This window comes from Neolamprologus brichardi, chromosome 23 (assembly GCF_056152115.1).
Source record: "Neolamprologus brichardi isolate AB-2024 chromosome 23, ASM5615211v1, whole genome shotgun sequence".
NCBI lineage: Eukaryota > Metazoa > Chordata > Actinopteri > Cichliformes > Cichlidae > Neolamprologus > Neolamprologus brichardi.
This window is the reverse complement of record NC_142125.1, coordinates 18,626,133-18,648,806: the sequence shown is the minus strand read 5'-3', so window position 1 is coordinate 18,648,806 and position 22,674 is coordinate 18,626,133. Positions and strand designations below refer to the sequence as shown.

The 22,674-nt window shown below is 41.4% G+C and overlaps 1 protein-coding gene and 1 long non-coding RNA gene across 2 annotated transcripts in view; both read right to left on the bottom strand.

Annotated features, from left to right (window-relative positions):
- Positions 1–3,106: 3,106 nt before the first annotated feature.
- LOC102782463 (uncharacterized) lies at positions 3,107–3,613 on the bottom strand. The gene is made up of 2 exons (XR_437241.3): positions 3,377–3,613; positions 3,107–3,287 (listed from the first exon to the last, which is right to left on the bottom strand). It is a non-coding gene; the product is annotated as an uncharacterized LOC102782463 (long non-coding RNA).
- Positions 3,614–18,867: 15,254 nt separating this feature from the next.
- Positions 18,868–22,674, bottom strand: part of LOC118454872 (uncharacterized) — a 30,793-nt gene continuing 26,986 nt past the window's right edge. Inside the window, exons 17-19 of the mRNA XM_087836814.1 lie at positions 22,378–22,519; positions 20,637–20,677; positions 18,868–20,367 (exon numbers count right to left, since the gene is read on the bottom strand). Of these exons, the coding sequence (XP_087692940.1) occupies positions 20,104–20,367; positions 20,637–20,677; positions 22,378–22,519 (447 nt within the window). The 3' untranslated portion in view covers positions 18,868–20,103. The remainder of the gene's footprint in view (positions 20,368–20,636; positions 20,678–22,377; positions 22,520–22,674) is intronic.

The window sequence follows — 22,674 nt, the reverse complement described above, 5'->3', positions numbered from 1 at the left end:
AAATGTGCTTTTAGAATCTTAACTTGTCCTGAGTGTTTCCTTTATTTGTACATACTGTTAGGTTCACAACAGAGTTTTTAAAGGAAAGTGTTCAGTGTTTGTTCAGCTAAAAGATTTAAAGGGCAGAATAAACTACATTTATATTTCATTAATAAACATATGTAATAGAGCATTGAAGAGAAACATCAGTTATCTGATACCTGTAGACTTCAGAGTATCAGAGACACACTTACACATCAGCCTCAAAGTCTCCACTGATGAGAAACTCCATCAGCTCTTCAGCATCTTTGTGCTGTTATTTTCCTGATCACAAGAAATAAAAATCAAAAACTGTAAGACTGTTGTGTTACTGTGAGCTCAAAGACTGTTATTGTCTATTATTACAGTGGCTTTAATCCTCACACAGAATCTCACCTGTTCCTCTCTCCACCACATCACATCATGCTGAGTGTGAGCAGCTTCATTTTCTGTGACAGAGGAGTAAATTTCCTGTTAAAGCATTGTAGCAGGTGACATGGTCTAAAGAGTGCAGCAAAACATGGAAAATGTCAATAAATTAATTGTAACAGATTTATTTATTTTGTAATGTTTTTTTATTATTATTATCAATGTGCTTCTGCTCTACTGCAGTTTAATCCGAATTTAAAGAGCTAAAAAGAAAGAAAAAAGGCTGTGAACATGTACATTTAGTCACACACACAAACAGTTATCACAAGAAAAACTAAACAATAGGCAGCCTACTTCTTCTGTTTAAAACAACTCAAACTGCCCGTTTGAGCCGGTCGAGTTCGCCAGACAACCTATGTGAGTGTCGAAAACGGAGAAAAGAAACACACATGGATGTACACGACAATAAAGAGAGACGAAACACAAGGACATAGTACTAGACACCCCCCCCCACCCCCCCCACCCCCCCCCCCCCCACACACACACACACATAAAACATATTAAGGATTGTTCATTAACATAAAACTGTTGTCGAAACTAATTGATAATCTGTAACATAATGTATTGTTTGAAGTTTAGTCTGTTACTGTTACTATTTTTACCATTTGTTTTTGGAGCAACTGTACTCCACATTATTTCCTTAGGGATTAATGAAGTATTCTGATTCTAACTCTGATTGTTTCAGGATGACTCACCATTATCCAATGACACATCTGCTTACCTGCATCTTTTGCTCGTTTCTCCTCCTCTTCTTTTCTATTTTTTCTAAACTGAACACCTGATGGCTTTGAACTTTTCTTGTCCATCTTCCATGTGTTTTAATTTTGCACTCCAGTATGAAGACAAATCCCCCAACTCGAGGATCGCCACAACATAACCTAATAGACCTACACCGTAGGTCACATATTCACTTTGTGGTTTATTTCTGGGATTTCGCACAACCCGGGATTAAAATCATGAATACATAATGGGCTTGGATTTACAACATTATGAATGAAATGTGCTCTATTTGGAAGCAGCCAGCCCCCTCCCCTTTCGACAGGTTGTGTGTGAGATCATTAAACTGTAAATTATAAATTTTAAATTGTTATTGATCCCTTTACCCCAAGTCCTAAAGTGTATATTTATTTTCTTACTCTTCTTATATATATTGTTTGTTTTCTTGCACTGCTGTAACTGGAGCCTCGTCGTCTCGTCTCTCTATATACTGGACTGTATGTAGCGGAGATGACAATAAAGTTTACTTTGACTTCAGCAGCGAGCGGCGCACCGAGAGCTCTCGCGCTCACTTTTCACGTATAGAATTTAGAAAAAACATCTGTGCAAATTATAAGTCTGTATCATGATGTCTGGTGTTTTCGTGTTTGTTGTTTTGTTTTTATTTTGTTTTATTTTGCGAGTTGGTTATTAGATGCTGCTCCAGCCAGTCAGAGAATCCCCCACCGCCCCGCCCTGTCCTCCCTGTGCCGCAAGCAGCAGGCTCACCTCGCAAATGGAGGGCGCCCTTACTCCCAGCAAATGGGCGGTAGAAAACCGATTGGGACCTATGTCAACAGGCATAGGCCCCGATCGGGCAACTTTTTATTTTTTTTTTGCCGATGTCTGTGATGCCGCCCCCCACCACGATGCCGCCCCGGGCAACTGCCCGTGCTCACAGGGCAAGCGGATCCAGTTGACTCTTTACAATCTTTACAATCCAACCAACTGGACGTTTTACTTTAGTAAAACAGTGAAACATGAGTCTTTCATCACCGTTCAGGTTGTGGGTTACAACAGAAAGTGATACATTTATCGTTCTCAAGTGGAGTCAGACTATTTCAACAGAGGACGTTTTGCTGAATAAGAGGATAATCACGTCTGTGTGAACTCGAGTCATAGAAATTTTAACAAACTAAACCACGTTTGTCCATAATTTGGACTGTGGGGAACAGGGGGAAGAAATAGTGAGAAGGTGATTAGGGGATCACTGAAGGTGGGGCAGCCCCTGAGAGTATAAGGAGGTAAATAAAATGCATTAGCAGTGACTGAACTTTGACCTCTAACTTTTGTTATGGTAAATATAAATGGTAAATGGCCTGTATTTGTATAGCGCTTTTACTAGCCCCCCCTAGGGACCCCAAAGCGCTTTACACGCCCAGTCATCCACCCATTCACACACTGGTGGAAGCAGCTACAGTTGTAGCCACAGCTGCCTTGGGGCAGACTGACAGAAGCGAGGCTGCCATATCGCGCCATCGGCCCTTCTGGCCAACACCAGTAGGCGGTAGGTGAAGTGTCTTGCCCAAGGACACAACGACCGAGACTGTCTGAGCCGGGGCTCGAACCGGCAACCTTCTGATTACAAGACGAACTCCCAACTCTTGAGCCACGATCGTTATGTGGTATCATTTCAAATTACAGAGAAGTGTGCACAGTGTTTAAACAAATAGGACTGTGACAGGAGAGGGATTAACTAATGAAGAGGTTGTTTGTTTTATTGGGAGGGATATAGAAACAGAACATAGAAAGTTACATGAAATACACGTGAGCTGCTGGACAGACAGGTGAGATCCATGTGAATGACTTCACTAAGTTCTTTCTTTCGTTCTTCTGTTAAATCCAGATGATTTTTGTCATGGTTAGTGATCAGGGAAGGACTCAAAAAGCAGAATCTTAAATCTTCAGTACAGTGTGTTTATTTACAGTCACACATGATCACACAGAAAAGCAACAATCTTTGCGACTGGGTTCTGAGACAGCTGGATGTCCTGAAGGCTCCAACCCTCGCCATGGGCCTGGTCAGAAGAAACACCAGAAAAAAGTCCACAACTCAGTGAGAACATTTACTCAGCCTGGGATTCCTGCACAGACACAAGCAGAAGGTAATTATCAGGGAACACACAGGCAATGGAGAAAACTGATCATATGTTGGCAAACCAACTTTACTAACTAGCTTAGTCAACAATCCAGCATTGAATAAATGCCTTCCTCCGGCTTAAATGGGAACTGGCTGATGACCAAATCTCTCAGGTGCAGATTGGCTGTGACTGGAGGAAGACAGACGTCTACAGATAGAGAGACAGAGAGAGAGAGTAGGCAAGAGTGAGAAGGAGAGCGAGAGAATCATCACATATGAATAAAAGCAGGACAAGAAATCTATCAGCTCAGCTTAACACTATATTGTTGCTCAGTGCGATGTCAATACTGCTGTTTATTTCTGACATGGCAGCTGCACATTAGAGATCTGAAACTTTCAATTGCACACACCTAAATATTAAAGGTTACTCAGTGTGTTCAGCTCTGGCATTCTCACATAGCTTAATAAAAGAGTGTGAAAATCACTTCAGTGTAATTTTAATGTTATTTATTCACAGATATTTAATAAAATAATAATAATAAAATATGGGTTTAGCAGATTTGTAAATGATTGCATTCTGTTTTTATTTTCCACAGCGTCCAAAGTTTTGTGGAAATGTACGGAGCCCCGCAGGGGACATGGGAGAAAAAAAAATTAAGACGGACTTTTGCGAGATCTCGCAAAAGTTTTGTGAGATCTCGCAAAAGTCAAAGGAGCTTGCAAAGAAAAGCGTCTGGACTTCTTTAAGTTACTTGAAGACGTTTCACCTCTCATCCGAGAGGCTTCTTCAGTTCTAAGGTCAAATGGTGGAGAGTCCCAGATATAACCCTAGTGGGAGTGTCCCCCCACAGAGGGACAAAAGGACCCCCTGATGATCCTCTAATCGCCTGAGCCAAGGTGTGGAACTGGGTGTGGGTCCCAATCAGCCAGAGTTTCGGGTGGGTTCATTGTGAAACCTGGCCCCACCTTATCATGCGAATTCCTGAGGTCAGATGGCCCAGGGTGTGAGTGGGCGTTAAGGCGTCTGGGAAGGGATCTCAAAACTGGATTATAGATGGCAGAGAGTTGGTGTCGTAAACCACCGCCTCTGTTCAAAGATGGTCGCTCACAGTGGACATAGATGGCTTCTTTCACTCCTCTTTCAAACCATCTGTCCTCTCTGTCCAAAATGTGAACATTGGCATCCTCGAAAGAGTGTCCTTTATCCTTAAGATGCAGATGGACAGCTGAATCTTGTCCTGTGGAGGTCGCTCTTCTGTGTTGTGCCATGCGCTTGTGAAGTGGCTGTTTGGTCTCTCCAATGTAGAGGTCTGGGCATTCCTCGCTGCACTGTACGGCATACACCACATTGTTAAGTCTGTGTTTTGGCGTTTTGTCTTTCGGGTGAACCAGTTTTTGTCTGAGTGTGTTGCTGGGTCTGAAGTACACCGGGATGTCATGCTTGGAGAAAACCCTCCTGAGTTTCTCTGATACACCGGCTACATAGGGGATGACAATGTTGTTGCGCCTGTCCTTCTTATCCTCCCTCGCTGGTGTCTGATCTTCTTTTCTGTGCCTCTTTGCTGACTTTAAAAACGCCCATTTAGGATAGCCGCACGTTTTGAGTGCTTCCTTTACATGTGTGTGTTCCTTCTTTTTCCCTTCAGGCTTAGAGGGAACATGTTCTGCCCGGTGGTGTAGGGTCCTAATTACTCCAAGTTTGTGTTCCAGAGGGTGATGGGAGTCAAACAGGAGGTACTGGTCCGTGTGTGTGGGCTTCCGGTAAACTTCGATGTTGAGGTTGCCATTCTCTTCAATGTGCACAGCGCAGTCCAGGAAAGGCAAACAGTCATCCTTCGTGTCTTCCCTGGTGAACTTGATGTTTTTATCCACAGCGTTGATGTGCGCAGTGAAGGATTCCACTTCTTGTGTCTTGATTTTGACCCAGGTGTCGTCTACATATCTGTACCAGTGGCTGGGTACTCTTCCTTTGAAAGAGCCAAGAGCCTTGCTTTCCACTTCCTCCATGTAAAGGTTGGCTACAATAGGTGACACGGGGGAGCCCATGGCACAGCCATGTTTTTGTCTGTAATAGCCTTCGTTGTATTTGAAATATGTGGTGGTGAGGCAGAGGTCTAACAGTGTGCAAATCTGATCGGGTGTGAAGTTGGTCCTGTCCTCCAAGGAGTTGTCTTCTTGTAGTCGTTTTCTGACAGTCTCCACTGCCTCCGTGGTGGGTATGCAAGTGAAGAGAGAGACTACATCAAAGGACACTATGGTTTCATCTGGATCCAGGGTAGGTTTCTGGACCTTGTCAGTGAAATCGGTGGAGTTCTTGATGTGGTGTGGGGTGTTCCCCACGAGAGGAGCAAGGATGGTAGCAAGGTGTTTTGCAATGTTATAAGTGGCTGAGTTTATGCTACTGACTATGGGTCTGAGTGGGACAGCTTCCTTGTGGATTTTTGGAAGTCCGTAAATGCAGGGTATGGCATCCCCTGGGTAAAGGCGGTGATAAGTAAGGCGGTCAATGATTTTGTCCTTTTCCAAGTCTTGAAGGCAAGCTATAACTTTCTTTTTGTAACTGCTTGTGGGGTCTCGCTTTAAGGCTTCGTAGGTATTGTTGTCACTGAGGAGAGTAGTGATCTTTGTATGGTAATCTGTAGTGTTTAGGACCACGGTGCATCTTCCCTTATCCGCTGGTAAAACAGTGATGTTGTGGTCTTTGCTCAGGGAAGCGACGGCCTTCTTTTCCTGTATTGTGAGGTTGGACGGAGGGACTTTGGCACTGGAGAGGGTGGCTGAGACTTTCATCCTGATTTGCTCTGCTTCTGTCTGTGATAATTTATTAATCCGAATGGCAGATTCTGTGGCTGTGATGAGGTCCACTATGGGCAACTGTTGTGGAGAAATGGCAAAATTGAGACCTTTGGCTAATACTCTCTTTTCAGGTTCAGTGAGATTCCTGTCTGAAAAGTTCTTAACCCATTTCTCCTGACTGTCTTCAGGTGTGTTTTCTTCTATGGGTTGTGTAGGTTCAGATTCAGAATGAGGAGTGTGTGTTTTTGAAAGCAAGGTGTGAAATTTCCTGCGTTGTCTTTCTTTTCCTTTCGAGTGTTGGGCCCACTGAGCCTTGTCCACAAACTTGTAAACCTCTTCTAAGATTGGAGAGGGTAGAAGTGTTTCCAGTTCCTGCAGAGTCTGGCTGATCTTGATCTGGAGGGCATCTATAGTGAAATGGACCTGTCTTATCCTTTCACTATCCTTTCAACCTAAGATGCAGACAAACCAGAGTTGTTCCCAAGAGCCTGCGCCTGCGCCTTGGATCCACTGTCAGGGGATACAGAGCAGACTTGATTCTACAGAGAGCGCAAAATCACCTTTTAAGTGAAAGGATAAGACAGGTCCATTTCACTATAGATGCCCTCCAGATCAAGATCAGCCAGACTCTGCAGGAACTGGAAACACTTCTACCCTCTCCAATCTTAGAAGAGGTTTACAAGTTTGTGGACAAGGCTCAGTGGGCCCAACACTCGAAAGGAAAAGAAAGACAACGCAGGAAATTTCACACCTTGCTTTCAAAAACACACACTCCTCATTCTGAATCTGAACCTACACAACCCATAGAAGAAAACACACCTGAAGACAGTCAGGAGAAATGGGTTAAGAACTTTTCAGACAGGAATCTCACTGAACCTGAAAAGAGAGTATTAGCCAAAGGTCTCAATTTTGCCATTTCTCCACAACAGTTGCCCATAGTGGACCTCATCACAGCCACAGAATCTGCCATTCGGATTAATAAATTATCACAGACAGAAGCAGAGCAAATCAGGATGAAAGTCTCAGCCACCCTCTCCAGTGCCAAAGTCCCTCCGTCCAACCTCACAATACAGGAAAAGAAGGCCGTCGCTTCCCTGAGCAAAGACCACAACATCACTGTTTTACCAGCGGATAAGGGAAGATGCACCGTGGTCCTAAACACTACAGATTACCATACAAAGATCACTACTCTCCTCAGTGACAACAATACCTACGAAGCCTTAAAGCGAGACCCCACAAGCAGTTACAAAAAGAAAGTTATAGCTTGCCTTCAAGACTTGGAAAAGGACAAAATCATTGACCGCCTTACTTATCACCGCCTTTACCCAGGGGATGCCATACCCTGCATTTACGGACTTCCAAAAATCCACAAGGAAGCTGTCCCACTCAGACCCATAGTCAGTAGCATAAACTCAGCCACTTATAACATTGCAAAACACCTTGCTACCATCCTTGCTCCTCTCGTGGGGAACACCCCACACCACATCAAGAACTCCACCGATTTCACTGACAAGGTCCAGAAACTTACCCTGGATCCAGATGAAACCATAGTGTCCTTTGATGTAGTCTCTCTCTTCACTTGCATACCCACCACGGAGGCAGTGGAGACTGTCAGAAAACGACTACAAGAAGACAACTCCTTGGAGGACAGGACCAACTTCACACCCGATCAGATTTGCACACTGTTAGACCTCTGCCTCACCACCACATATTTCAAATACAACGAAGGCTATTACAGACAAAAACATGGCTGTGCCATGGGCTCCCCCGTGTCACCTATTGTAGCCAACCTTTACATGGAGGAAGTGGAAAGCAAGGCTCTTGGCTCTTTCAAAGGAAGAGTACCCAGCCACTGGTACAGATATGTAGACGACACCTGGGTCAAAATCAAGACACAAGAAGTGGAATCCTTCACTGCGCACATCAACGCTGTGGATAAAAACATCAAGTTCACCAGGGAAGACACGAAGGATGACTGTTTGCCTTTCCTGGACTGCGCTGTGCACATTGAAGAGAATGGCAACCTCAACATCGAAGTTTACCGGAAGCCCACACACACGGACCAGTACCTCCTGTTTGACTCCCATCACCCTCTGGAACACAAACTTGGAGTAATTAGGACCCTACACCACCGGGCAGAACATGTTCCCTCTAAGCCTGAAGGGAAAAAGAAGGAACACACACATGTAAAGGAAGCACTCAAAACGTGCGGCTATCCTAAATGGGCGTTTTTAAAGTCAGCAAAGAGGCACAGAAAAGAAGATCAGACACCAGCGAGGGAGGATAAGAAGGACAGGCGCAACAACATTGTCATCCCCTATGTAGCCGGTGTATCAGAGAAACTCAGGAGGGTTTTCTCCAAGCATGACATCCCGGTGTACTTCAGACCCAGCAACACACTCAGACAAAAACTGGTTCACCCGAAAGACAAAACGCCAAAACACAGACTTAACAATGTGGTGTATGCCGTACAGTGCAGCGAGGAATGCCCAGACCTCTACATTGGAGAGACCAAACAGCCACTTCACAAGCGCATGGCACAACACAGAAGAGCGACCTCCACAGGACAAGATTCAGCTGTCCATCTGCATCTTAAGGATAAAGGACACTCTTTCGAGGATGCCAATGTTCACATTTTGGACAGAGAGGACAGATGGTTTGAAAGAGGAGTGAAAGAAGCCATCTATGTCCACTGTGAGCGACCATCTTTGAACAGAGGCGGTGGTTTACGACACCAACTCTCTGCCATCTATAATCCAGTTTTGAGATCCCTTCCCAGACGCCTTAACGCCCACTCACACCCTGGGCCATCTGACCTCAGGAATTCGCATGATAAGGTGGGGCCAGGTTTCACAATGAACCCACCCGAAACTCTGGCTGATTGGGACCCACACCCAGTTCCACACCTTGGCTCAGGCGATTAGAGGATCATCAGGGGGTCCTTTTGTCCCTCTGTGGGGGGACACTCCCACTAGGGTTATATCTGGGACTCTCCACCATTTGACCTTAGAACTGAAGAAGCCTCTCGGATGAGAGGTGAAACGTCTTCAAGTAACTTAAAGAAGTCCAGACGCTTTTCTTTGCAAGCTCCTTTGACTACGATGACCTGGATGACTGAGAACCTTCACAGACAGATCTCGCAAAACTAACTCAGGATCTCGCAAAACAAACTCGGGATCTCGCAAAACTATTGCGAGATCTCGCAAACATTTTAGCCACATTCTTCGGACGCTGGCTCGAAGCCGACCGGGCGGTCGAGGCACGATGTGCCGGAAAAGACCTCCCGTCAGCTTCGAGCTAATGGGAAGAATGCGGCTAAAACCGAGTTTGTTTTGCGAGATCTCGCAAAAGTCCGTCTTAATTTTTTTTTTCTCCCATGTCCCCTGCGGGGCTCCGTAGAAATGGGGCTGTACTATAAGACTGTGTAAAATTGTATTTGTTTAACCCTTTCATGCACAGTGGTCACGCAGTGGACAGCTATTCAAAGACTGTTTTCTTGTATTTGTGTCAGTGTTGATGGTATACTTGCACATAAACCACTACATTGGACACTGATGTGTCACTCCCTGCCACTCACATTATATTTGTTATATTTGTTATATATATTGATTGTTACATTGTTATAATGTATATATATATATATATATATATATATATATATATATATATATATATATATATATAGATGCGAGTGCATAGCAAAAACACATAAAAATGCCTGACACTTGTAAATGAAGCAGCACATGGCTGCAGTTTAAAGACTTTTTTGTCTCGTCTCGACTTTGTCTTGGTCTTGACTCAGTCTGTCTTGGTCTTGTCTTGGTTTCGATATCCTCTGGTCTTGGTATTGTCTTGGTAATGTAATGCCTGATGCATTAGTTGTACATGGGAGACATCATGCTTTCTTTATATTGCCAGATAAAATAATTTAATAAATGATAATTAAAAAAAAAACTTGTATTAAATAAGAAACATGTTGAAAAATGATGGCGGTCACAGTGGCATCATCAAAATATAAAAACTAAAAAGTACGCAGAAAGTGATGGGATCTGACTACTTCCTGAAATTCTTCTTTAGCTGTCATTTAAGTGAACAGTCACACAACACATGGCCATTTTTATGCATAGTTCCCTGTTTTAAAAGGCTCAAAATTATTTGAACAATTGACTGAAAAGCAATTTAATGAGAATGTGAATAAGCCATACTTATAACTATATTTAGCTCTAAAAATTATTTTAGCGAGAAAGCAAAAGCTTCAGAAGCCAAGATTAAACTGGAACTAAACTAAAGGAGAGAAATAGATCATGATCTGAAGTATAGCATATCATCTGCCAAGAATGCTGGAGGCTATGTTAGGGCATAGGCATGTATGGCTGCCAGTAGAACAAGGTCACTAATATGTATTGATGATGTGACTGTTGATAGAAACAGGAATAACTCTGAAGTGTACAGGGTTATACTCTCTGCTCAGATTCAGACAAATGCTGCAAAACTGGTCGTACAGTGCTCCACAGTGCAAATAGATAATGTCTCAAAGCATACCTCTAAAGCAGGGGCTGGCAACCCTGGGCACCCGTGCCACAGCTGGCACGCGAAGGGTTAACTGATGGTACGAGACGCAGTGAATTAATCTGAGGAGGTGCATAAAAATAAATGGCCGAGCCAGCGCTGCACATCGCAAATTAGCTCGCATAGACACATTAGTTGTGCCGCTTCTTAATGACGGTATCTTAGCTAACAACCCCAAATACCAGATTCAACTTATAATTGGTTAAAAATAACCTACCAGTGAGAGGGACGCTGCTAGCTCGCAGGTTTTTCAAGCGATGTTGAAATTTCCACATTTCAACACTTCAAATGCTTCAGGAGCTGTCCGCTCAGCACAGCATCAGCACCGCGGAAATACATGGATACATCCGTAGACTCGAGACAGAATTCACAATGTGTTTTCAGTACTTTCAGGTTTATGGACCAATGTTTTCTTTTCTGATTAAACCAGAAAGCTTTAATGAGCAGCTGGATCTGTCTCGCATTAACTGGCTGGACACAAAGGACATCGAAATGCAGCTGATTGAATTGCACATTGACTTCTTAGGAAATTTTAGATGGCACTCATCATCAGAAAGGTTGCCGACAATCACCCACACATGCAGGGCTTTGGGGTAAAGATGTGTCACCAGGGTGCAGGGGAGGCACCCCCCCACCCCATCCCCTCTGTCCCCTTCTGGCTGCCTGTGCCTCAATTTTACATTACTCACATTCTCATAACACATACATATAGGATCTTGGGGGTGGGCACGCTACACGGAATCCAAACGACCATCAGGGTGTACAACCTCACCCCTGGCATCGTTGCCCACCTCTCAATTTTAAATACACGTAGACATTGAGGGCTATCAGGAGGGGCTATGCGCTTACCTGCTGCTCTCTGGCAGGTAGCTCCATTCCCTCCTGGGTTTTAAATGCACCTTAGAACACACATGCATCAACACTACATATGAGCGGGCGGAGGGAGGTTTGGAGTCTTCACACACCCCCGTTCTCTGCGGCCTGCTGGAGCGGGGGGGCTAGGAGGAGGAGTTGGCCGTCCGACTGGGGTCTGGAATGTGGGGCCTCCCTGCTGCTGCCAAGCCGGGGCGGTCTGCTTCTCCCCACCGCAGGGAAAAGGGTAGCACCACCTGGGTCTGGGTGCAGTTTCCCCCTCCAGGGGCAAGGGTACCTAGACCCGGTTCTTAGAGTACGCTTGGGGAGTGTGATTGTGTCTCTCTATGTCTTTCTCCACGTTGGGTGAGTGTTGAGTATTTGCATATGAGAGCATGACGGTGGGAATGGATGTTTGTATCTGTGTGTGCCTGTTTTTCTGTGTCTATATGTCAGGTTGGGTATCAGACCCCACCTCTCTGGGGACATCCCAGGTCCTCTATCTCCCCCACCACTTCCCCTACCAGTGGCAGACGCCCTGAGACATTGGTGCGTTGGTGGTTCTTTGTGTCCGGGGATGGGCATCCAGGTACACACCGGCTCACTCCTTGGTGGCTGCTTGTCAGGGCCTGGAGCCTGGGGCTCGCTCGGGCCACTTCGGGGGTGGGGTGCCCTCGGCCTCTCGGCCTGGGGCTCGGTCACTCTGTCACAGCTGGCTGCCGGCGGAGCTCACGGGCACGTCACTGCAACCCCCCCTGGCTTCTGCTCCGCGGCTGCTGAGTGACCCCTCATCTGGGACTCTCCTCAGCTCTTTCTGGGATAGTGGCGCGGCTGCCCCTCTGTTGGTCTTCCTTGGTCTCTTGTGTTCTGGGGGCCTCTGGATGTCTGGAGTTTTGATCTCCTCCATACCTGCTTCATGCCCTGGAGGACAGGGCTGTGGCTCCCCACACCGTCTAGCAGATCATTACATGAAGGAACCTTTTAAAAACAAGCGCGTTCATGCTCACAGGTGTTCACACGGGTGCTCACACACACAAACGACACCCTTTTTGGCTCCTACCTGAAAGCACACTGTGCGCTGTCGATCTTGCGTGCTGCACAATAATGTTTAATATTTAGTATTTACTGTTATATTCCCATATATCATCGTGATGTTGTTTATTCTATTGCTCTCGTTTTCTTCTGCTTGTTTTCTTTTTTCATTCTCAACAGGTGAAATTAAAAAAGTATCTACTGTTATCTACTGTTAGCTAGTTTATTGTGATGGTGCTGTTTTTATTATGTTGCTCTTTGTTGTTTGTTTTCGCTTCAGTTTTTTTTTTTTTTTTTTTTATCTCCATACAGGTGATCCAGGTGTTTTGTTTGTTTTTCTTTTTTTTTCTTCCCCCCTTTCTCACCATCTCTTCTCCCCTCTTTTTTTTTGTAGGTAGTACGTCTTCTAAGGGTGTTCTACGACACTGTGGTGGCGTCTGCTGTCTTTTATGTTGTGGTCTGCTGGAGTGGTGGAATGGCAGAGAGGGACAGGGGGAAACTTAACAAACTGGTCGGGAGGGCCGACTTAGAAAAAAGTCAGAATTCTGACTTTTTTTCTCAGAATTCTGAGAAACTGTAATGAATGTTTATGCGGATATTTCACTCAGAAAAATGGGTGGCGTTTATACACAGCCACCGACACAGCCCTGGTTGTTGTTCTGACGGTGGCCGACTGACGATCCCCTCACAACATGTTAGCTAACACAAACTAATGTAGTGCATGTAACTGTGTATATGTTAGTGGTACAGTGTTGGAAGAAATGAGCAAACTGTTAACTGTTTATAATGTCAGAATGACATCATCGTTCTCCTGCACTGTGTATTGTATGTCAGCTCAAGAAGGAAATGATATCTTATACTCTGAGCTGCCCAGTGCACTTAACGCCTACGTGTGGAAATGGTAGGCTACACTACAGTTCACTACCGGTAAAAAATAAACTTAATACAGTATTTGATTTATTTTTATAGAACAATAAAATAAAAAGTGCTGGCTGAGGAGCGTTGCCGCGTTGAACTTTGACCTCGGAGTGACGTGACGTTTTTTCGCACAACCAATAGAAGTGCAGAAAGTCGCAAATCAGGCATATTGTTCGCATAAACACAAAAATAAATAAATAAATAACGAAATAATCCCGATATTGTGCCAAAGACTGATTTACAATGTTAGTTGGGTTCTATGTGTAATACCTTTGCTTAAATGACTAAATGGACTGTGTATTTATGACTCTGCGTTATAGTTCTGCATACATAAGTAACATTCATATGTACAGATAAAAATGTACAGAGATATGTACACAAGCGTGTACACAAAAGTCTACTGCTGATCGAGCTGCTCAGTGGTCGTACAGTCTCATGCAGAGAGCGTGGAGGTGTTGTCCATGATGGATGTTAGCTTAGACAACATCCTCTCCTCCCCAGTCTGCTCAGTGGGCTTTAGCGGACCGCTAAAGCTGGCCCTCCCGACCAGTTTGTTAAGTTTCCCCCTGTCCCTCTCTGCCATTCCACCACTCCACCAGACCACAACATAAAAGACAGCAGATGCCACCACAGTGTCGTAGAACATCCTTAGAAGACGTACTACCTACATCATAACCAATCAAGTCCTCCTTTTTTTTTTTAAATACAGAAGAGGATTTATTATTTACTGAAAGGCTATGCCTTAGTTTGCTTCTTTCATTATTGTGTTTCGCCCTGCATAAAATAGATAGCTTTTCTGATAACTACAGTCAGTACTCTCCTACTGGCATTAGCGGTGACCTAAGAGGCTTAACCGTAATATTGCTTTGCAGTGTAAATGTTGCAGAAAATGACTGTGTGCAGATTGACTGTGACGTCATAGCACTGATGGATGACACAACTTTGGCAAACTACATTCCCTCGTACGGAGACCGAATTGCCCTCTTAAATTTCTGCAAAAGCAAGCAACCACTGTCAAAAAGAAAACTAGGACTTCTGCAAAAAGTTCACCTCTCAAAGTGAGAGAAACAGTGGCTGACATGTCAGATTTGGATGACTTAGATACACGGGTTTGGTTAATTCCACAAACATTTCTTCCATGTTTTTTTTTTCAGGTTTGCAGTATTACACAACCACAGTTTGCAAAACATAAACAAATGGACTACTTTCATAACCTTATTCTGGCTTCTGCTCTGCAAGACTTTGAAACACACTTCAACCATAAACTCTCCGTTTTTAATTACACCTCAAAACACATTTGTTCACACTTTATCATTACCATGGTCATGCATTTGTTCCCTTGATAAGACTTTTATAGTTTTGCTTTGTGGTTTTATTCAGTTATTTTATTCCTTTGTAACTGTATGCATTTTTAAGTTGTTGTAGTAATGTAATATCACTTATGGAGTCTAAATTGTGTCAAGGACACGTGTTTAAATGTGTCCTTGATTTAACCCACAAATAATTAAGTTATACGGTGATTATTCACTTTTTGTGTAGCTCGGCACACGCAGAGAAATCATTCAGGGGTCATGACTGTGAAACAGGCTCCTTTTCAAAGATATACACATCACAAATGTCCCTGGATACAAAAACATCAACAACACAAGAAAGAAATATCTGTTTAGAAACATCTGGAAAAACACAAGAAGACTCTCACTCCTCTTTAACTTTCATAGCTGAAAAGACTCAGCTGAGCTCCAGGTTTCATCATTTCCTCTTTTCTTAGTGGATCCTGTTTTTGTTTTTTACTAAATCTTTATTGCTTTGTGGTTTTCAGTCCATCGTATAAGTGAGGGACACAGACCAGAAACAGAGGGGAGCAGGTAATCATTATATCTGTGAGCTGAAACATGACTAGTTTAAATATTGATAAGATACTTTGAATAGGAAGAAGAAATCATCTGTGGTTCTCATGTCATAACATAATTTAATATTTAAAGAAAAACCTGACATTAAATTTGTGTATCAAACAGGTATTGTGATTTTTTTTTTAAATTTATTTTACAGTCACTAACTCATCCTGTAAAATAAGACACAGAAAAAACTGTCGGTTATGCAGCACAATGCAAAAGTTTTGAACCACCCATCACATCTTTATATTTTGCTTCTAAGGATTCAGATGTTTCTTTAATTTTTAATGTAATAATTCTCCAGCTTTCTTTGACTGGTGACCTAAATATTAGTATTAAAAATTAATTTGAATTTTTGAAGCAGACTGGGGCAATGTTTTAAGTAATATTCACTCGTCCTCCATGTGTGCAAGACATTGCCTTCTGCAGTTTTAAATAGTGCAGAGGGTTCATCTTAGCAAATCAAAATTGGCAAAGATGTATCCCCAGATTGACCCAACGTGCGAAAGATGTAAATTGGCAGAGGCGACCTTGATCCATATGTTTTGGTCCTGTCCCAAAATACAAAAGTTACATACATAACCTTTATTTATTTATCAATTTTTAATTATATTTGTTTGTTTATTTTTTCTTTCTTCTTATTCTGTATACCTTGGCTGGTGTTATTTTGCACTGATTGTAAGTTTTTCCTTTTAAACTTTTGATTACTTGACAGCGAGTAGGGGTGTTGTTTGTTAGGGTTTTTTTTATTTTTATTTTTTCCCCTCTTTTACTTTTATTTGATGCTTTGTATTTTTGTATTTCATTGTGGAAAATAATAAATATATTAAACACTAAAAATTAATTTGAATTTTAAAAGCTCCTTCGCTCTTCACTTTAAAGTAGCTTCTATGAAATTATCCTTCCCTGTCATTTATAAAACAGTGATGTGGACTCTGGCTGCTATACTGTTAGTGATGAAGACTCTTAGTGAACACATCTGTTTTATTTCTGCGTTTATTAAAAAACATTCTGGGACGACAGTTGAATAATTACTGGTTGATCTCCAGGACTTCACAAACAACATAAAGCATGAACTCTTTCTTTATTGTTGACATTTTGTTTTCATATCTTATTCTGTAGTTTTTATTTATTGATCTTAAATCACATTACTTCACTATTTAAACTCTTTCTGCACAAAGTTTGAACTAGGAAGTCAAAACCATCCGTGTTTGGCCTTCATAAAGGATTCGGTCGCTTCCTGTAATCATGACGGAAAAAATACAACAAACTCGAACAGCTGTGTCTGTTAGAGACCCTGCACTACTTTAATAATGGTTTTTATAAATGTATTAACTGATTATTATTATTCTTATAAACTGTTACACTGTCTGCTGTAATTTTACAATAATCCTTCCGCTGAGTAAATTGGGTGACACATGGGATAAAGAGCTACAGCCATGACCTTATAATGACCTATAAAAAAATCACGTATATCACATAAGTTAACATTTGTGTCTCTCTTTAAACGTGTACAGATCAGGTCATGGTTTCCATGTCGGCACAAACAAGTGTTTTTAGGTGATTACCGTGTAACGTTAGGGTCTCATATCCTGAACATATACAGAGAGTTTACTGTGTGGATCCGTTTTAAAGAGGAAATAACTAGTATCACCTTCTAACGCAGCGATGTTCCGTTATGAAACAGACTCGAAGTAACGGAGGAAGTCTAACTTCAAACCATCTTTTTAAAAAAAAAAAAAGTCGTAACATACCTGAGCAGCAAAGCAGGGCCTCCCAGCTGAAATAGCTTTAAGCAGACCATTCCTCTCTGAACCTGTGGAGCTTTCACAACAAATAACCTGAATTCAGCTTGATGAAGAGTCTCTCAGGTCGCTCGATCTGCTGTTTATAAAAGAAACGCTTCCAGCGGCTCTGTTTGTAGGTTCTGCTGGTGTCCACAAGATGGCGAGCTCGGAGCAGCAGAAAGATGACACGAAACACTTCTATGGATTTTTATACAATATTTTTTACTGAGAAAGAGAAATTATTTAAAAAAAACATGCAAATCACATGTACATGGTTTGGATACAAATAGATAATCTATAACAAGTTGGCAGCAGAGAATGTAAAGAAATATAGCAAAAATATTTATATAAAATATTTTAAGTGGTTAAAAAGGACTGGATTGGTTTTACTGTAGAAAACAGAGTATGTACAGCAACGCAGTCATAAAGATCCTAACATAATAGGTCAATTCTTTATTTGATATATAAATACATCTTAAAGCTTGTTGACTGCAGACTATTTATCAATATAAGCAAAGAGATGAGATATCAAGATGTAGAGCAACCATCACACTAGCCGCTGTTGTGCCAAAAAGTGATTTCCAATGTTTTTTGATTTTTTTTTTTTTTAATTTATTTTGTCATGAATTTGCTTATATTGTTAAACAGACAGCAGCCAACAGGATTTAAGAAAAGGTTATATATATAAACGAGCTGTTTTAGAAACATTTTTATGATGTTTTATTTGTCACAATATTGTGACTCTTGTGCACATCAGTCTTTAAAACAAAGATTTTCAGCTGGATAAATAAAGTCACTTTCACAGATTATAGAGCAACAAGTCATTTACAGAAGTTTAAATATGGAAATCGCTTTTTTGCGCACACAAGCACTCTGCACAGAAAGAAACTGAAAGAGATTTGTGATGAAATAGTTAAACGAATAAAGACTCAAACACTTTGTGGAAGCATAAACACTAATGCAAGAAAAACAACATCCATTATTTACAGGTGACCTACTCATGCCCAATTCTCATAAAGAATTAGATTTTCCAACTGCTTTTTTTATGCTTCCTGTGTAATTATCTCATAGACAGCAGGACAAAAACATGCAGGTTCACTATAGTCAGACCATCAGGGCAGCTTCTAGCTTTTTCTGACAGTGTGACAAGAATCTCCAGAAACCTTTGCTGTTATCACAAACACAGCAGTCTTCTCTCTGTGTGTTTTATTCTGTAAGTAAGTCTGTTGTGCATTGCATTGAATTACCAGTAAATGAAACAGCCTCATGTTTCCTAACAGAACAGGGAGACATCAGTATTATTAGGTCTGGAGTCATTACAGTTAACAGCCTGCTGGTTGTAATCATCTTAGTGCTTTTCTGTCCCTGTTTCTATGGAGATGTGTTAATCAGCAATAGTCTGGCACAACAAGTAACCTTGTGCTCAATTATGCAACTCTTTTCTTGTTTCACAGAGGATCCTTGTCAAGATATGACGACAGCAAAAGTTTTGATAAAGTGTCACTGTGGAGGTGGGTATCCATACAGCTGTGTTAGCTGAGCTGTGATGTCACACATGACTGTTTTTAGTGGTGGAGGTACATTGCACATAAGGTATAGATCACAAAGAGAATGTAGGATGTCTGAATACATATACTGTATCACACTCAGTATTTCCTGAATGACACAATCATTGAGACACAATCACATCAATTACAGACATCTGGCCTCTTATTATTTATTCCCTGAGTCCATATGCAGCTGTACATTGATGTGACAGAAAAAATCTTTATTTTAAGCAGAGAAAACTTGAATTGAATTATAAACGAGGTCCATTAACGAGTAAATTTTCATTAAAGTGTAACAAAGAGAAGAGAGAAAATTATAAACTAAAACTGATAGATATGTTTATGATATTTTCTTCCAGTTATCTCAACATACCAAACATGGTTTTATCCAGACTGTTTACTCATTACATCTTTACTCTCATTGGTCATTACAGAGTCTCTCTACTCTGTCCTGACTGAAACATGCAGACCAGAATAAATACAGTTATCACAGAAGTACAAAAAATAAAAATAGCTGACTCCCTGCATTGATAAAACAGTTGTCATCTTTGTTTTGTCTTAATAAGAAAATAACTGAATAATCATCATTACACAAGCATCAGATGTAAAACTGAAAAATTAAAGGAGTGAGACACAGCTGGGAAACAAACAAGACAACGAGGCACGGAAACAAATGTAAATACAAAGCAAAGAGACAAATGACTATCAAAATAAAACAGGAAGTAACTACACAGAGGATCACGTACCCAAGATGAAAACATGACGAAATGATACAAAAGGACACAGGTGAGGCTGTACTGAACTGAACCACAAATCAGTAAAAATAAAGATATACTCAAAATGTAAACAGAACACGCTGGGTGCTCTTTGTCTCCATATAAACTGTCCTCTTAATCATCAAAGATAAAAAGAAAAAATCTGACCTAACATCAAAGCTCATTTGATTTAATGTTGGTGTGTCCTTCACTGCTGACTCCATGAACAGTATCACACTCCACCCAATATTTTCACAAGCAGAGTAAAAACTACGATTCTCTGACGATGACAACTGCTTCAGATCTGCTCTGTGCACAATGTTGTTGGACTTCCTCAGTCCAATACTCCAAACCAGTAAAGTCAAAAAAGTCTTAATATTCACAAAACTGTGGTCACCTCACTTCATGTGAAACATACACAGTTCAGTTTATTCTGGGAGCTGTAGCAGAAAGAAAGCAGCATGAAGCTTCTTAGCTGCTCTTTACTCATGTTGGATCTCAGGGAGCTCCTCCGTCTTTTACACACATTGGTACTTATTTTTACCTCCAATACACTCAGCCCAGGAGTATGCATGAAATAGAGTGACCACACACCATCTCCGTATTCACTGGAAAACTAGCTTCTCTGTTCACACATAGAGAGCTGTGTACAGTCTGTGTGAGAGCACATATTTAATGTCTGAGGGTTGATAATTTCTTCACCAGGTCGTTCCTACATATCGTCTTTAAGATGTTCTCCATCACCTGCACAGCTCCAGTGATCTCATATGTCTGCACCATCAGATCTACTGTGTCATTTCTGTCTGCTTTGGACAAATTGTTTTCTTTGATGGGTGATATGTTGTTCCACACTTCAGTCTTCAGGTGCCATTTAAACTTCTTGAATTCTTCATCGTTTAAATCTTCGAGGATATCGGGAAGCATCACCATGATTTTCTGTTAAAATCAGAGCATACTGTCAGTCTGTAGAAGTCTGTAGAAGAGGCTTTGCAGGTCATAATGAAAGGAAGTTGAAACCATAATGGTGTACACAGTGAATAGAAGATAGCCTTACAGAGAGCAGATATAAGAAGTATAGTTCTTTAGTTCCTCACATGATCCATATCCTTATTGATAACAGCACACTCATTGAGTCTATACAGAAGTTAGCTACAACAGATTCAGACACTGACAATAAACTTTGTCTAAACTGAAATCAGCCTCACCTCTGCTGGGATTCTCCCATCTGCAGAGAAAGGTAGATGATCTGCAAGGAGCCAGGGATAAGAATTATAACACGCAAGCATTTAAAAGAATTGACGAATCTTGAAATTAAACGCAGTGTTTTTGTATTGCAAGTCCAAAATATTTACTGTAAATCACATGTCCTGTGTTTTTTTGAAAAAGGGTAAGTGACACATTTGGGAAAAAGAAAATAAAAATCTCCTACAAACAGCTTGTATTAAAAATGTGTGAATGTGTGAATGGCCTCCTGAAAATGTCTGACAGCCCTAGAGTCAAACAAAAAAAAGTTTCTATTAAAGGCATTTTAAGCCATGTTAACCCACTCAGATGTTTGGACAAGGTGCTGCCAGTCCTGCCATAGAACTGCTAAGTCTTGCTTTCCAATCTAAGGAACACTTAACTTCATGGCTTGTCTCTATTTTTTCTAATTTGTGCCTCCTTGTCTCCTCCTGCCTGTGAATCTCAGTTCATCATGCTCAAGGATGTCTAACGTCCTAAACTGCACCTGGACAAGAGAAGAGACTTGAAGGATGAACACATCTAATTGATCCTTTTACCTGTGGATATAGCCTAAAACTACAGCATAACTGTTGCCTTGTGTGTTGAGATTCGTGATCAGCAAAAGTGTGTTTAAACATTACTTGCAGACCTGCACATCTTTGGAATCAGCTTGTCAGGAAAACTCAGATTCGGCTCAGTGCTTCAATATGTTCACCACCTTCTCACTAACTGCTCTGCAGTTTTAATCATACATTTTTTTATGTGTTTGACCAAAAATGGTTTATTAGATAGTCACCCTGTTAAATTACAGCTGGCCATTTTTCTTCTTCTTCTACATTGTATTGGTTTTTTTTTCAGTGTTGATATTATATTGTTTTGTTTGTAGGTTAATTGCAGGAATTTCTTAAAGATAGAAATACCTGGATGACTTCTAGTTTTTGGGTTCTAAATTCAGATGAAACTGAGGTTATTTTACACGGCCCTAAAAATCTAAGAAATATGGTATCTAACCAGATTCTTACTCTGGGTGGCATTACCTTGACCACCAGTAACACTGTGGGGAATTTGGAAGTGTTTTTTGACCAATATATGCTCTCCAATGTACATATTAAACAAATATGTGGGAATGCTTTCTTCCATCTAATATCTCTAAAATGAGAAATATCCTGTCTTGGAAAAACACTGAAAAACTAGTTTATGCATTTATTACTTCTAGGCTGGACTACTGTAATTTATTATTATCAGGATGTCCTAAAAACTCCCTGAAAAGTTAATCCAAAACGCAAGAGTACTGACAGGGACTAGAAAGAGAGAGCATATTTCTCCTGTTTTGGCTTCCCTTCATTGGCTTCCTGTTAAATGCAGAATAGAATTCAAAATCCTTCTCATCACATACAATGTCAGAACTGGAACCAGCTCCTAGTTTGGATTTGGGAGACAGACACCCTCACTACTTTTTTTACCCTTAAAACTTTCCTTTTTGATAAAGCATATAGTTAGGGTTGGATCAGGTGACCCTAAATCCTCCCTTAGTTATCCTGCGATAGGTGTAGACTGCAAAAGGCCTCATTAAATACAAATAGGCATCACAGCTTCTTAAACACCTGGAGCTCAAAAAGTGCTAAAATATGAGGAAGAACTCAAAGTCAACATGGATTAGTCAAGATGAATATTCTGCTCTATTCTTTTCTAACATGTCCAAAGAAATTTCAGGATAATGACCTGTTAGATCTGCTTCATGCTCCCAAACCTCTGTGTCGGTTTGGTCTCGGATGGTTAGAGTCACTTCATCTGTGTTCATTGGAAGGCGGATCACAAATGTTGGGGAGTAGTTTGGTCCAAACTCCATGTCAAACTCAGCTCTCTGAAAAGAAGCATAGCATCAGTATCTTTAACTATGGCAGTCTCATTAAGTGATTGTAACCCCATTCCTCTTATCATCTCATGTCTCAATTCATGTGGATGACATGGTTTTGTACACCTAAGGCCCAGATTCTGTTTATAGTTTCCTCCACTGTA